General features: G+C 35.6%; 1 protein-coding gene across 1 annotated transcript; it reads right to left on the reverse strand.

Annotated features, from left to right (window-relative positions):
- Nucleotides 1–3094: 3094 nt before the first annotated feature.
- Nucleotides 3095–14747, reverse strand: LOC112528924 (ABC transporter C family member 10-like). Its single transcript, XM_025139961.1, has 12 exons — nucleotides 12754–14747; nucleotides 11519–11839; nucleotides 10271–10357; nucleotides 9595–10182; nucleotides 9173–9337; nucleotides 8592–8886; nucleotides 7337–7551; nucleotides 6742–7047; nucleotides 5618–5681; nucleotides 5288–5527; nucleotides 3265–3377; nucleotides 3095–3196 (listed from the first exon to the last, which is right to left on the reverse strand). Exons 1-11 carry the CDS (start codon nucleotides 14671–14673, stop codon nucleotides 3274–3276), a joined length of 4305 nt encoding a protein of 1434 aa, XP_024995729.1. The 5' UTR covers nucleotides 14674–14747; the 3' UTR covers nucleotides 3095–3196; nucleotides 3265–3273.
- Between the last annotated feature and the right edge of the window lie 217 nt (nucleotides 14748–14964).

Below are 14964 nucleotides of genomic sequence, written 5' to 3' on the forward strand. Positions count from 1 at the left end.
TCGTCGGAAATATGTTCAACTAAAAAAAACAAAAATACATGATTTTGGTATTACCGATGGACATCCCCATCCATCGGCAATCTACCAACAATACCCAAAAATATTTTACTACTAAAAAAATAATAAAATATGATTTTGATATTCCCCGCAGACACACCATTCGCCAATAATACCAAAATCATGTTTTTTTTAATAATGAAACAATTTTTGGTATTATCGGCAGATTACCAGCAAAGAGGGTATCTCCGGTAATCCGCCAATAATACCAAAATCATGTTTTTTAAATTAAAAAATAATTATTATAAGGGGCCATTTAAGAATACTTACTTCGTAAGTACTTACCGGATAAATTTATTATTCAGATGAAAATGAGAAGGGTCAATAATTTTATCAGGTAAAAGCGATGAGAATGATGGAGAGTCTTACCCGGTAAGTGAGGATGACGACTTTTACCCAGGTAAGTGCTTACTGACTAAATTGTTGCATTCGATATGTTTTGATATACTAAAATCTTACGCATCAAAATAAATTATAGTGTTGACTCCTATCTGTAAGCGCTTACCGGATAAGCAATTGGGTAAACGGCCCCTAAGACCAGACTGTTAGGAGCAGTTGGGTAAACGTCATTTGCAAAGCCAAAACACACACTCTAATCCAAGTCCACGTAACCCACTCATTCGTTAAAAGCCCAAATCGCTCCAACGTGGGACAAGTTTTTTTTATTTATTAAAGTTCCAATACAAACTATAAAACGTCATATCTAAAAATGTTACAAATAGGTTTATAAGACGTTTTTAGGCGCTGTAACAAGTTTTTATGGTGCTTTCAAAATAAAGTGTCTTATTAACTATTCCATAACATCGTTTTGAAAAGTGTCATAAAAATGTATCTTTAAATAGATACTTGTTTTTGTAATACATTCTTTAAATAATGTCATATAAAATAGTTAATACTTCGTCTATTTCTAAAACTGTTCTAAAAACTTGTTATGAAGCCCAAAACGTTCTATAAACTTATTACAACGTCTTTAGATAAAATGCTTTATTTTTTGGTCCTATAAATTAGGTTTATAAAGCGATCTATTAACACACTTTGAAATTTTTAGCGTCGTATAAACCCAATCAAATCAATTATATGATTTTCGTCCATGTGGTTTTGATTGAGTAAAAGACAATTAAAATCGATAAAATGACAAAAATATCATTCATTTAACAAAAAGATTTGACGTCTGCAGACGGAGGGACTAAATCGGGACGAAAAGCGTCATTTTTGACAAACCACATGGACCAAATTTGTAGTTCTGTAAACCTTATTTTATATACGAGACACAAATAATGCCAAGAGAAATCAGCTAGTTATGTTAGGGGGTGTTTGGGATTTGCTTATTTGAAACAACTTATGATTTTCTACAAAAGTACTTATCGACTTATTATAAGTTAGAAGGGTTTAACTTCTTCAAAAACTTTTTATTACCGGTTTGACACCGGTATAAGTTGTTTATCCAAACACTCAAAAGTGCTTATTACCGGTGTCATACGGAATAAGTCAATAAGAGGTTGTTTGGCAGTTGCTGAATGGTTTTGTGCAGAATCATTAAGTGGTCAGAATGATTAAAAGGCTCTCATGGTATAGTGCAAAATGAAATATAATTGTTTGGTAATTGTTTACAATGAAATTAGGGCTCTTAATGGTTAAGGGAAGCCCAAGATACAAAATCATTCAGAGGGTTTTAGAACCATTAAGAGGCAAAAAAAAAAAAAAAAAAAAAGAAACAAGATTCACCTTTTAACGATTCAGAGATTGCCTCTTAATGGAACTATTAAGAGGTAAACAAACAACCCTAAGTTGTTTTTATAAACAATCCCAAACACCCCCTTAATTTGTGGTCATCCAGTGGATTAATCGGTGCACATTAGCTAGTCCAAACACACACGATTACCAGACAAAAATTCTTTCTTATGGTTAAAATAATATAATACCAATTTAATTAATATTATTAAATATTTTTTTTCCAATTTAAATATTGTAAAAAATCCTTCTAAACTTAGAAACCACAAAGTCACAAACTATTAAGCTCAAGCCAATGATAAAAGCCCAAACAGAAATCCATTTTAAGGCCTTAATAAAAGCCCAACCCTAATAGAAAAGTAAAGGGCCAGAAGCATACCTGGCCCAATCCTGTGGAGATACATAATCGGGCTTTAACTGAGCCCATAATCGGTTTCGGTCCTGGGCCAAATTCCGTAACCTGTCCTTATCGGCTTTTGACCCTAACCGATCCTTGAACCACATTCAGTACCTATTTTATAACCAGTTGTCCCAATTATCTCTTACAGGACTCAGTTCGGTTTTCATTATACCATATCCTGTAGCTAATTGCAAAAAGGTTCGAATTTTGTCTATTCCTCTAACAACCGTTAAAAGTTTTCGTTGAACAAGGACATTTTTGTCCTTTTATTGATTCTTTTATCCTTTACCTAATCAAAATTGATATTATTATTATTCTGGTTCATGTGGTTTTTAATTCGGTAAAAGACAATAAAAGTCCATAAAAGGACGAAAATGTCCATCATTTAACGGAATCTTTTAACGATAATTAACGATAGGAACTAAATCCAGATTTTTTTTAAATCATGATGACTAACTTTTAATTTCAAAACTGTAAGGACTAAAAGTGTTAGTTGTGACAAACCACAATGACCAAATTTGTAAGTTTGCTCTTTAATCAATTTTGAAGAAGTTGGTTTTGGTGGGATCATTGTGCATCGAATCGTGCCACCACGCGCCACCGTCTTTGTGCTCTTCAATTTCACACCATACGGCGGTCGTCAATGGCGGACAACTCCCACCAACTATGTTCTATTATTTAACCCAATTTCATAAACCTAAATCCGTCTACCCCTACCGTTATGGTCGCCGCTAATCCCTACATAATGATTTCAACCATATACACATAGATTTCGAAATTTGAACCCGAATCCATTTCTAAATCAGATCTTCAAACGAAAATACAAAAGTTGTAGCAGAATCAAACCATTCTACTTGCTGCACCAGAAGCTTCAAATTGAAGAAGAAGTACGATATTTGCAGAACTCGAAGGTAATTTCTCAATTTCTCGATGATGATTCAGAAATGATATCACTACGAAGCTTTATTATTGATTTTCATCATCGCATTTTATGAGGTTTCGATTGATCTGAAAATTTAGGGCATGAAATCGTTATTGTAGTTCTAGCGTTATTGTGGCACAAATAGCAATGTTACCTTTTTCGATCACGAGGGCTTATGTTGCGACCAGTATTCGTTAACTAGTAGCCCGAATAAGGAAGCTGGTTCATTCATCAATTTCATGGGTTTATCATACTCCATCACCTTTCCTGTAAATACACATGTGAAGGTCCAGTTCATTACAGATGGTTAGGATTTTGGATCATGAGATTCTTCAATTTGTAGATATCATTACAACAAAATCTGAAGCCAAATATTTCTAAATGGACTTGAGCGCTTATTGACTTACAGGGTAAGCACTTACAAGGGTCGATGACCCTATCGGTAAGCATATGAAGAACCGAGATTCTTACCCGGTAAGAAGAGGGGTGTATGTGGGTGTTGGACGGTTTACGGTATTTTTACAACCCAACCCAATAATGGCGGTTTGGAAAATCTCAACCCAACCCAACCCATTCTAAAGTATAATCCAACCCTTACGGGTTGAGGTGAGTTGGATTGGGTTGGCGGGTCAATAGTTGCATAAATTTGATCAATGAAATATTTCATGACTTAGGTTTATAGGACCAAACTATAAAGCGTTATTTCTAAAAGGGTTACAATAGGTTTATAGGATTCTTTGCGCGTTTCAACAAATTTTTTAGAATACTTTTTAAATAAGATGTCATATTAGTTATTTTATAGAACAATTTTGAGAAGTGTCCTATAAAGTGTAAACTCATCTATTTATAGGACATTTGTGTTCATATGACACTTTCTAATAATGTCGTATAAAATAACTAATACGACACTTTATTTTAAAAGCGTCTTAAAAATTTGTTAAGAGACCCAAAAGCGTTCTATGAACATATTGTAACTCTTTTAGATATGGCAATGTTTTGCTTTGTCCTAAAAATTATCATATTAACACACTTAGACATTATACACATCCTATAAACCTAATGTTGTAATGAAATGCTATAATTATTAGCATTTTCTTTCCCAACAAAGTAAAACATCAAATGAGGGAGTCTTTTGATTGATAGATTCGTCAACCAAATATCTATCAACATCATTCATATTCTTCAACATATCATTTGTTGTTACTGCAAAAACCATTTCAATAATTTTCTCCTATTAGATTCTTTAACATCATTCTTTGGTAGTGAATCTCTTTTGGTAACCTACATAGACTCAACAAACATTATATAAAATTTTACATATTATCAATATATATAATAGACTAGTATATTATATGTAGATATAAATAAATTTTTATCGAAGTTATATATACTAGCGGCAAGTTGACGGGTTGGTTTGGGTTGAGCTAGGCCAACCCAATTTCAACCCTTAATTGGCATTTTAGCGGTTTGGCAGTTTAGTGGGTTGGGTTTAATTGGGTTGTTAGTGAGTTGGGTTTGGCAGGTTGAGCGGTTTGATGGTTTTTTGTACACCCCTAGTAAGAGTGAAGGTAAGGATTGTGAGTCTTACCCGGTAAGTGAGGGTAGTGACTCTTACCTGGTAAGTGAGAGTAGTGACTCTTACCGGTAAGCGCTTACCGGGTGATAAACGCTTACCATCAATCAACTTTCATGGCCGGGAATGTTACCGGATTAGGTAAGTTAGGGTGGTGACTCGTGCCGGTAAATGCTTATCCACGGACCCTTGGTTTATAAGACCAAACAATTGTGCGTCCTATATACAACTGTTACAATAAGATGTTAGGATGCATTTGAGCATCCTAACAAGTTTTTTAGGACACTTTATTCAAAAGTGTCCTATTAGCTTTTCTATAAACTCCTTTGAGAAGTTTCCTGTGAACAAATCTTTTTATGAAACATTTTCTCAAATTATGTCATATAAAAAGACTGATACGACGTCTTATTTCCTAAAAAACTTGTTATGACAGCCAAAAGCGTCCTATCAAGTATCAACTTATTGTAACACCTTAATGACGCACAGTTGTTTGGTTCAATAAACTTACGTCTTAAAAAGCAGTCTATTAGGACATTTAGACATATTTGGCATCTGTATTAACGGCTGATAGATGGTAGAAAGATAAGATAGGTATAGAACTAACCATCCTTCATAACAAGCACCATTGTGCAGTCTATAACAGTTGGTATTCTGTGGGCAACTGTTATTACTGTGCAATCTTTAAATTCTTGCCGAATTGTTTTCTGAATGATCGTATCTGTCGCATTGTCGATTGATGCCGTGGCTTCGTCAAGTACCAAAATCTTTCGTCTCTTCAGAAGGGCTCTTCCTAAGCAAAATAGTTGGCGTTGTCCCAAACTCCAATTCGAGCCATCTTGCACAACTGTATTTCGATCGTTATTTTCCTACCCTTTTAGCATCTAAAATAACAAACTGTAATACCATAAGTCGAAAAATAGAGCTTTTTAATTACCTAAGGAGTCCAAGCCCTCTTTTTTATCTTGAATGGCCTCTAGAAGTTGGCATTTATCAAGAACCTGCCTCACATCATCAAGAAAAACATCGAACATCGGTATTTGTCGATGGTCTTGATTAGACTACAACAGAAGTTATGTCTGGGTGCGTTTGATATCCAAACAAGATAGGACAAAATCACCAGTTTACCTCTAATGAGTTGTTTATATCTTTTATATGTTTTGATTACTTTATGTAATTTATTAGATTATAATAGAATAAATATTTTTTTTATAACAAAATATGTATCATTAGAAAGTTTTGGTCAAGACGATTAAAATGACACCAAAAAGAAGAAGTTTTATGTAGTTTGCAGTTTTTATTTATACCTTTTCTATATTATTTTTTATTATTAATATTAATAAATTAACAAAAATATAGAAAACCGTATAAAAATAATATTTTGAGGACGTTAAAGTGTAAGCTTAAAGAGCATAAAATACGAAAAATAAAATGAATAAAATGTAAAGAGGGAGGTGTATTTGATGTTTCAAAAGAGAATTAGGTTTTATTTTGAGGTTATATTGGTAAAATATAAATTTGTTCCACCTCCAACGGGGTGGGGTGGAACACGTATTCCACATAAAAGTCCTGTCACACGTGAAACATGATCCCTGTTCTGTTCTGTTCTGTTCTGTCATGTCCTGTCCTATCCTATCCAATGTACCAAACGCACCTTAATAGGACAAGTGTATAGGACCAAACAATTGTGCGTCCTATATATATGTGCTACAATAAATTGATATGACTCTTTTGGACGTCCTAACAAGTTTTTAGGAAAATTTTGAAACAAAGTGTCGTATTATTCTTTTATATGATATTATTTGAAAAAATGTGTTATGAAAACAAGTGTCATGTGCTCATAGAATAACTTCTCTAAAGTGTCTTATGAAAAAACTAATAGAACGCTATTTCAAAAGTGTCATAAAAAACTTGTTAGGATGCCCAAATACGTCATAACATCATGTTGTAACCTTTTATAGGATGCATAATAGTCTATTACGGCATTTAGACATGTCTGGCGTCCTAGAAAGCCGATTTTGTTGTAGAGTTAGCATGCATCTAATTGTTCAAATACTTTACCTTCCATAGTTCATGATCACTGTGCTCTGCTAGGGGATCAAGATTATATCGAACGGAACCACTGAAGAGTGTTGGTTCTTGTGGGATGATTCCGAAATTGGATCTAAGGTCATGGAGTCCAATTGTAGTTATATCTATTTCGTCTACAATGATCTTTCCGTCTGTAGGTTCAACCAAGCGAAACAAAGCACTAATCAAAGTCGTTTTCCCACTTCCTGTCCTGCCAACAATTCCAATTTTATCCCCTCCTTCAAATATGCAACTAATCCCTTGAAGAACCAAAGGCGAATTCGGCTGATACCTTATCTGCAACGCACAAATGACAGATTAGTTGATAAATCTTGATAACCTTATAGTGAATACGGGTTGTTTAGGAGACAAGGAGAATAATCTCCTGACTTATTTTTTTTTTAAATGCATGACCTTATGACAGATTTAAAAATGTCTCTATCTGATAGAAGGGTGTCTCCTAACACAAAAATGTCTCAAAATCTATCAGAAGGTCATGCATTTGGAAAAAAAAGTTATGTCAAAAGGTTATTGTGTTGAATAATCCTAGTGAATATGTAGAAATAAAGTCGAAAGTCTTGCTTACTTTCAAGTTTTGGATGGCAACTCTACCAATACTCGGCCAACTTTTTGGGGGTCGGTTGGCTTCTATTATTTCAGGGGCTTCACTACGAATATGCATGAATTGCTCTAGTCTTTCGACTGAAACTATTAGATTCGATAACTGACATTGGAATTGGACGGAAACAACTAGGAAGATATTCAATGAGAGACCGTACGCAAGAGCCATTCCGATGTATCCTGTCATTACAACATTTGATTTTAGATAGATATCGTCATTTGCTTGTAATAATAGTGTAGTCACTACAACAAAATTGGTTTTTTGGACACCCAATCGTTCTTGGAAGTCCTAATAGAGTACTTAGGGTGCGTTTGGCATCCAAACATGACATAACAGAGCAGAACAACTGTTCAGTGTTTGGTAAGACAAAATCGGACATGACAAAACATATAAAATGACCAATATTTCATTAATTTATGTAATTCATTAGATCATAATAAAGTAAATATTAATATATCATTAGAAAGTTTTCGTTAAGACGATTAAAATGACATGAAAATAAAAAGTTTATGTAGTTTCCAAATTTTATTTTATACCTTTTCTACATTTTTATTATTAATATTTAATAAATTACATAAATTAATCAAAATATAAAAACCATATAAAAATAATATTCTGAGAATAATAAAGTGAAAGTCTAAAAAAACATAAATATAATAAATAAAATTTAAACAATGAACAAAATGTAAAGAGACGCGTATTTGATGTTTTAGAAGTGAATTAGGTTTTATTTTGAGGTTATATTGGTAAAATATAGGTTGTTCCACCTTCTTTCATGAGGTGGAGGTGGAACACGCCTGTTCCACTATGTTCCATATAGCAGTCCTGTCAATGGTGATCCCCGTTCTGTCTATCTTGTCCAGTGTACCAAATGCACCCCTTAACATTAATGAGACTTTGAGCTTATAGGACCAAAAGTCGGCGTTCTATCTAAAGACATTACAGTAAGTTGTTAGGATGAAGTTAGACGAACTAACAAATTCTATCAATAAGTTGGGTAACCAGACACAAAAAAAGCTAAATATGACGATTTACTTTTTGCGTTTGGTTGCCCGACTTCGTAGACAAAACTTGTTAGGTTGCTTAACTTCATCCTAACAACTTACTGTAACACTTTTAGATAGGGCGTGTTTTTTTTGTCTTATAAATTTAAACTCCCATTAAGTATTCTATTAAGACGCAGGACCCATTTTGTTGTCGTGAGTTTAAAATGACTAACCCGAGTCAGAAGCCTCAAAGGGAAGCAAAGTCACAGCCAGGGCCGAGCTAGAAATGACAACCGCACACAGTATCTCGAGACGTTGGATTAACCACTCATTTGCTGAAAAACTATGAAAGAATGGACTCGCGTTGCCATCAATGAGGCGCAAATGCTCTGAAAAGAAACGGTCTTCTTCTCCAAAGGCTCTGATGGTAACAACTCCGGCAATGGATTGCGCAAGATGGCTTGCAACCAAAGACTTGCTCGTGCCATCTAATCGCATCAACTCCTTTGCAGAAGCGTAGTAGAATTTCTGTGCGATAATACTATTATTTGTAGGCTAATGAGTAGGGGCAGGTTCATTTGAGAACCGTAAGTATTTTGAGAACCAAGAGAACCGACCATTCATGATGAATATCATGAATGATGAAAATGCATAACATTCATCATAAACAATATTCATGAATATTTAGGTATATTCATTATGAATAATTCATGAATAGTTAGGTATATTCATTATGAGTAATCAGCCATACTCAAAATATTTGCGATAACTGATAAACATGCATGTAGAAGTCTAGGAACACCCTTTTTTTTACCTGTAGAAGGATGGTTATATAAACCGTTGGAATGATAATGAATAAGACGGGCCAAGTTAGGAAAGCCAGGATTGCAAAGCTGAAGTATGTGTTCATCGTTGTGCCTACGCCAATCGTAAACTTCATCGCCAGTTCAAGATCCACAATATTCAGATCAGACGACACCTAACAAAATTAGATTCATAAGCTTCGTGTAGTTCGTTCATTGGATTATTTAAGAGAATAACCTTCTGTCACAACTTTTTTTAAATACATGACCTTCTGACAGATACAAGAACGCATTTCCCCGACAGAAGAATGCCTAAGGATACGTCAGAAGGCTCATGCATTTAATTTTTTTTCAAAAAGCTATTGTCCTAAATAACCCTGATGGGTATATTTAGGAGAATAGCCTTTTGTCATACTCTTAGGTGAAGGCTTACCCGACTGATTATCCTTCCCACAGGCGTGGAATCGTAGAAAGACATCGGTGCTCGGAAAAGCGACGTTATTAACTTAGAGAAAACCGCCATCGATGTCTTAACTCCTAGTTTAACGACAAAATAAGATCTACCGAATAAAAAGAACATCATGAAAACCCCGATGCCCATGTACACTAGCAACATATTCAGCCAGTTGAAATTAGAATCCTGCACTTCTCTAGCCAACCATAGATTCTGCAATAACGTTCCGATTATGTGTGAGATATGCGATAAAACCGATAGAAAGAAGTAGAAATAGCCGTTGCTTTGACCAAGATACTGTTTGTACGGCTTTAGGCCCGTGTCCCCTGCTTCTCGTTCTTCTTGCTTTATCAACTGTTCTCCTAAAGACGATTCTATCTGTTCTTTCGTGCTGATTTTTTGGATTTCTTGATTTGGCTTTTCAGATATCTGTTTAGAATCATCGGGTGCTTGATTATCTGAACTTGAAGTATCGGAAAGTGCAATAACGAGGTTTTGGAACTCTTTACAGGAATCAAGTAGTTGGGAGTAGGTTCCGGTTTTCACGATCTTCCCGTCGGCCATTAACTGTCAACCAAAATCACGAGAATTTAAGATTGAATTCATGTGGAAGAGACGGAAAAGTGGCGTTGGCGGGTTTAGTGTGAATGCTCACCAGGATATCGTCAAAAGCGGGCAAGAAATCGACTTGGTGAGTTACGAGTAACACTGTCTTGCTTGATAGAGCTTCCATGATGTATTCCTAGAAATAAAACTTGTTAATACAGATTATAGGACACTAAAGATGTCTAAATGTTTTATTATATTGTTTTATAGGACGAAACAATTATGCGCCTTGTATAAAAGTGGGGTCTTTCGGTTAAATGACCGGCTGAGAGGTTTTTGACTTTCTGACAAGTTTGAGAATGTCACTGATGGGCTGGGCATGCCCAAGAATGTCAAGAAATCTGTCTGAAGGTCATGGATTTAAAAATCAGTCGTCAGGAGGTCATTTAGCTAAAGAGTAAAGTTCAATTTTGGTCCCTAACATTTGCAATTTTTAACAGATCGTCCTTAAACTTCAAAAACTCGGATTTTGTCCGCATGTTTGTCAATTCCAACGGTTTTGGTCCCTCTGTTTAACGGTTATCAACTTTTTTTCCAAGTCCAGTTAAGTGTGGATTATTTTAGTCATTTTTATTAATTTTTTATTTTATATTAAAATTAAAAAACACATTATATTTTTTATTTTAAATTGTGAAACACAAAAAGAAAAGAAAAGCATAACCACCGCCTTTTTTTGCCATTTAAAACTAAAAGTGTAATATGTTTTTATTTTAATATAATGAAAATAGTAAAAATGACTAAAATACCCCTCATTTAATTGGATTTAACGGAAGAAGTTTAACTACCGTTAGACAGAAGAACCAAAACCGTTAGAAATTGACAAACGTGAGGGACCAAATATGAGTTTTTGAAGTTTAGAAGCGATATCCGTTGAAAATTACAAATGATAGGGACCAAAACTAAACTTTACTCGTTAGCTAAATAACCCTATAAAGGTATTACAGTAGGACGCATATGGCGTTCCTAACAAGTTTTGTAGGATATGTTTTGAAATAAAGTGTTGCAATTAGCTTTTTCATATGACATTTTTTAAATAATGTCATATAAAAAGACTAATATGACACTTTATTTCAAAATTGTCATAAAAAACTTGTTAGGACGTTCAAATACGTCCTATCAAACTTATTGTAACACCTTTACATATGATATGACGCATAATTGGTGCTTTAAACTAAAATTCTATAAAACAACCTGTTATGATATTTAGACATATTTCACGTCTTTTAAACCCGATTTTGTTGTAGCGATTTTTGTTCTTTTTTTTTCTATCAGAAGAAGAGATGAGAATGACGATTACTTTGAACAAACTGGCGGCAGTATGGGCATCAACGGCGCTAAATGGATCATCCAAGAGGTATACATCGGCATCTTGATATAATGCTCGTGCCAGCTGAACTCGTTGTTTCTGTCCACCGCTGAGATTTACGCCTCGTTCTCCGATGATCGTTTGATCGCCAAATGGGAACATCTCGATATCCTTCACAAGTGAGCATTTCGTAACTACTTCTTGATACTTTTCGTCATCCATTTCCGAACCGAATAGAATGTTTTCTTGTATAGTTCCTGTTTGAATCCATGCTGTCTGGGAAACGTACGCCACCCGGCCATAAACTCGAACCTGAAAACCAAAAACCCGGTTAAAAACCGTTGAAATAATAGTTGCTACTTTAAGAAAATCAGCTTTATAGGACATCAAAGATATCTAAATCTTCTAACAGACTCTTTTTATAGGATACCAAAAATATCCAAGGGTCTGTTTGTTAGTAGCTTAATGAGCTTAATGAGACAACTTATTCGGTTAGCAACACATGAACATTTGGTAGTGACTTTATGATATAGAAAGTGACTTATTCAATAAGCTTTCAAAGTGGAGCTTTATGCAGAAAACCAAGTTTTTACCAAACCTGGCCCTCCCAATAATAACCACGCTCCTATTATCTATGAAAGAACCCTCCCAAGCAAAAACCTTAGCAATCTCTACAGACAGATTAATCCACACAGACAGTTTTACCCATACAAGACTTAATGGAAAACCAACTAAACAGACCCTAAATGTTCTAATAGACAACTTTATAGGATTCCAAAATTATCTAAATGTTCTAATACTCCACTTTATAAGCCTTAAGTTTATATTACCAACCAATTGTGTGTCATATATAAAGGTGTTACAGTTATGATTTTAAGGACGTATTTGGACATCCTAACATGTTTTTTAAAATTACTTTTGAAATAAAGTGTCCTATTAGCTTTTTTTATAAGACACTTCCTTTTTTCAAATAATGGCATATAAAAAGACTAATAAGACGCTTTATTTTAAAATTGTACTAAAAAACTTGTTCGTACTTCCAAAAACGCCCAAAAACGTCTTATCAGCTTATTGTAACACATTACATAGGACACAAAATCGTTTGTGCTATAAATTTAAGTCCTATTAAGCAGTCTATTAGGATAGTTATATATAATATAACGTTTGTATAAACCCGATTTTGTTATGGTGTGTTGGTAGAGACTTGATTGTTAGCGAAGACTTACGTTGCCTTTTATGTTCGGAACCTCTCCAAGAATGGCCGAAACAAGAGTCGATTTGCCCGACCCAACTTCTCCGCAAATTGCCACTTTTTCGCCCGTCAAAATTTCAAGATTTACGTGTGCTAACGTCGGCTTTGAAGAGTCATCAGTCCATGAAATCACTTCCGATTCGATTATTACAGACTTATTTTCGACATTTCCGTGTTTCTTTAGCTCTCTCTGCAACTCGGGTGCCTCTAGAAACTTAATAATCCGAGTTAAGGCAACCCTTGCTTCAATAAACACGGCTGCAACGTCGGAAATGAGCCGAATCGGCTCCTGAATGATCCGTATCGTTGCTAGAAACGTGAATACGTTACTGGCATCGAGCGGAATTCCTAAAAAATAACACGTCCAAAACGTGGCAATCGATACAAACACCGGAGCCGACCAAAAAAGAATCAAATAGCCGCCTCTTTGAGTGATCACCGCCGATAACCACCGCAACTCTTCTTTTCTTAACATTTCTGTCGCCTTCCGGAAATGAGTCTCCCAAGCATACAACTTCAAAACCTTCATATTCGTTATCGCCTCCGCTATCGCCTTCAATCTCCGATCTTGTGCCGCCATTAGCTTTGTTAGATACTTATGCTGCAACTTACCCATCGGAAGATTTCCTAAAACCGTTAAGATTACGACGAAAAGAGCTGCAAACGTCGCCATTCCCACCGAATAAAAGATTATAAGAATCCCGAGAGTTATCTGAAGACCAATTGTCCAAATCTGATGAAACCAAAACGGGAATTCGCCAATTCTAGTAGCGTCAACGGTAGCGTAATTCATTATCTCACCGGGACCGTAACTCAATTTGGCGACGTTCGATAACCGTAGCTGTTTCCGATAGATTGCTGCACATAACATAGATTTCACTTGGAGCCCGATCAATCTATTTCGAAAGTTTAGTTGTCTTTCCGATATCGATTCTAGACATTTCGCTAGAAATAGGCCGAATGCTAGAAAATAACCTTCGTGTTTGAAACTTTCCATCCCTTGGCAAACCCGAATAAAAGCCCGAATAATTAACGGTCCGGAAGCTAGAGAGAGTACTTTGATCAGTGCAAAAAACCCCGTTATCACGAGATCTTTCCGTTTCCAAATAAACAACGTTGACAAGATAGACGGATCACCACGAGCACCATCTTTTCGTTTCTCGAGTTTCTCCATGAATCTTGAATAACACGATTCCGCTCTATCTTCCGGTCGTAAATATGGAATATCTTTTCCGTCAAGAACTTTACGTTTTCCTTTCACCAGTAACGGATTTAGCCACCAGAATGTGAATATACTTAGAATTCCTGCTTTCGCCATTGGAGTAACATTTTCGTCCGTTTCAGATCGTTCTTCGGCTTGCAGAGGTGCGTAAAGCGAACCATTCTCAATGTTTTCTTGTTTTTGCTCCCGGAAAACACAGATGACGAACAAAACCGCACCCGGAAAAGTCAACACGTTTAGAACACCCATTAGAGTCGTTTCTCGGTGGACACTATCTTCCCAGATCGACGAAAAACAAAGAAAGATCGTAAACAACAAGATCAGAATCGAATAAATCTTGGGTAAAACCCGACGCCTTTCAAGACTCAGAATCAACAACCATACGCCGCCCTGGAGTACCGCCACGAGCCACCCGTCTGGAGGTAACAAGCTCGTTTTATCGCTCAACTTTTCTAGAATCATCCATATTCCTAGACCAAGATACACGAATCCTAAACAACCATTGAAACCCGTCGACCAAACTGGCAGCCAGTGTCTGCGGACACTGCCTGCCATTTTTGTCGACGACAGATTGTAGAAGAAGATGAATAGGCACGTAAACAACAAAAGGGTGTCGATAGAAACGACTGTAACATGATATATAGAAAAATAGCGATCGAAAACCGTCACCATATCGGATTGCAGTTCTCTTAAGATTTCATAGATTTGGAGATTTCTCAGATGAAATCCTCCAGTTTTCCTGAAGCAAATGACAGCAGAGCTTAATGAAATAAGTCGGAGCTGTGTTGGATATACTTCCTGTGATGGAGATGAAGTTGTGTTGTATGGATAGTAGTAATGGAAGGTAGTACAGGGTTGGGTTATGTGAGATCACAGTAAAACATTGTGAAGGTATGAAAAACACCGAACCTTTACAGCAAAAACACTGTAAAGGTAAAACCTTAGTGTCTTGTTATGAAGGTT

Source organism: Cynara cardunculus (assembly GCF_001531365.2).
Source record: "Cynara cardunculus var. scolymus isolate 2C chromosome LG 16, CcrdV1, whole genome shotgun sequence".
Classification (NCBI taxonomy): domain Eukaryota; kingdom Viridiplantae; phylum Streptophyta; class Magnoliopsida; order Asterales; family Asteraceae; genus Cynara; species Cynara cardunculus.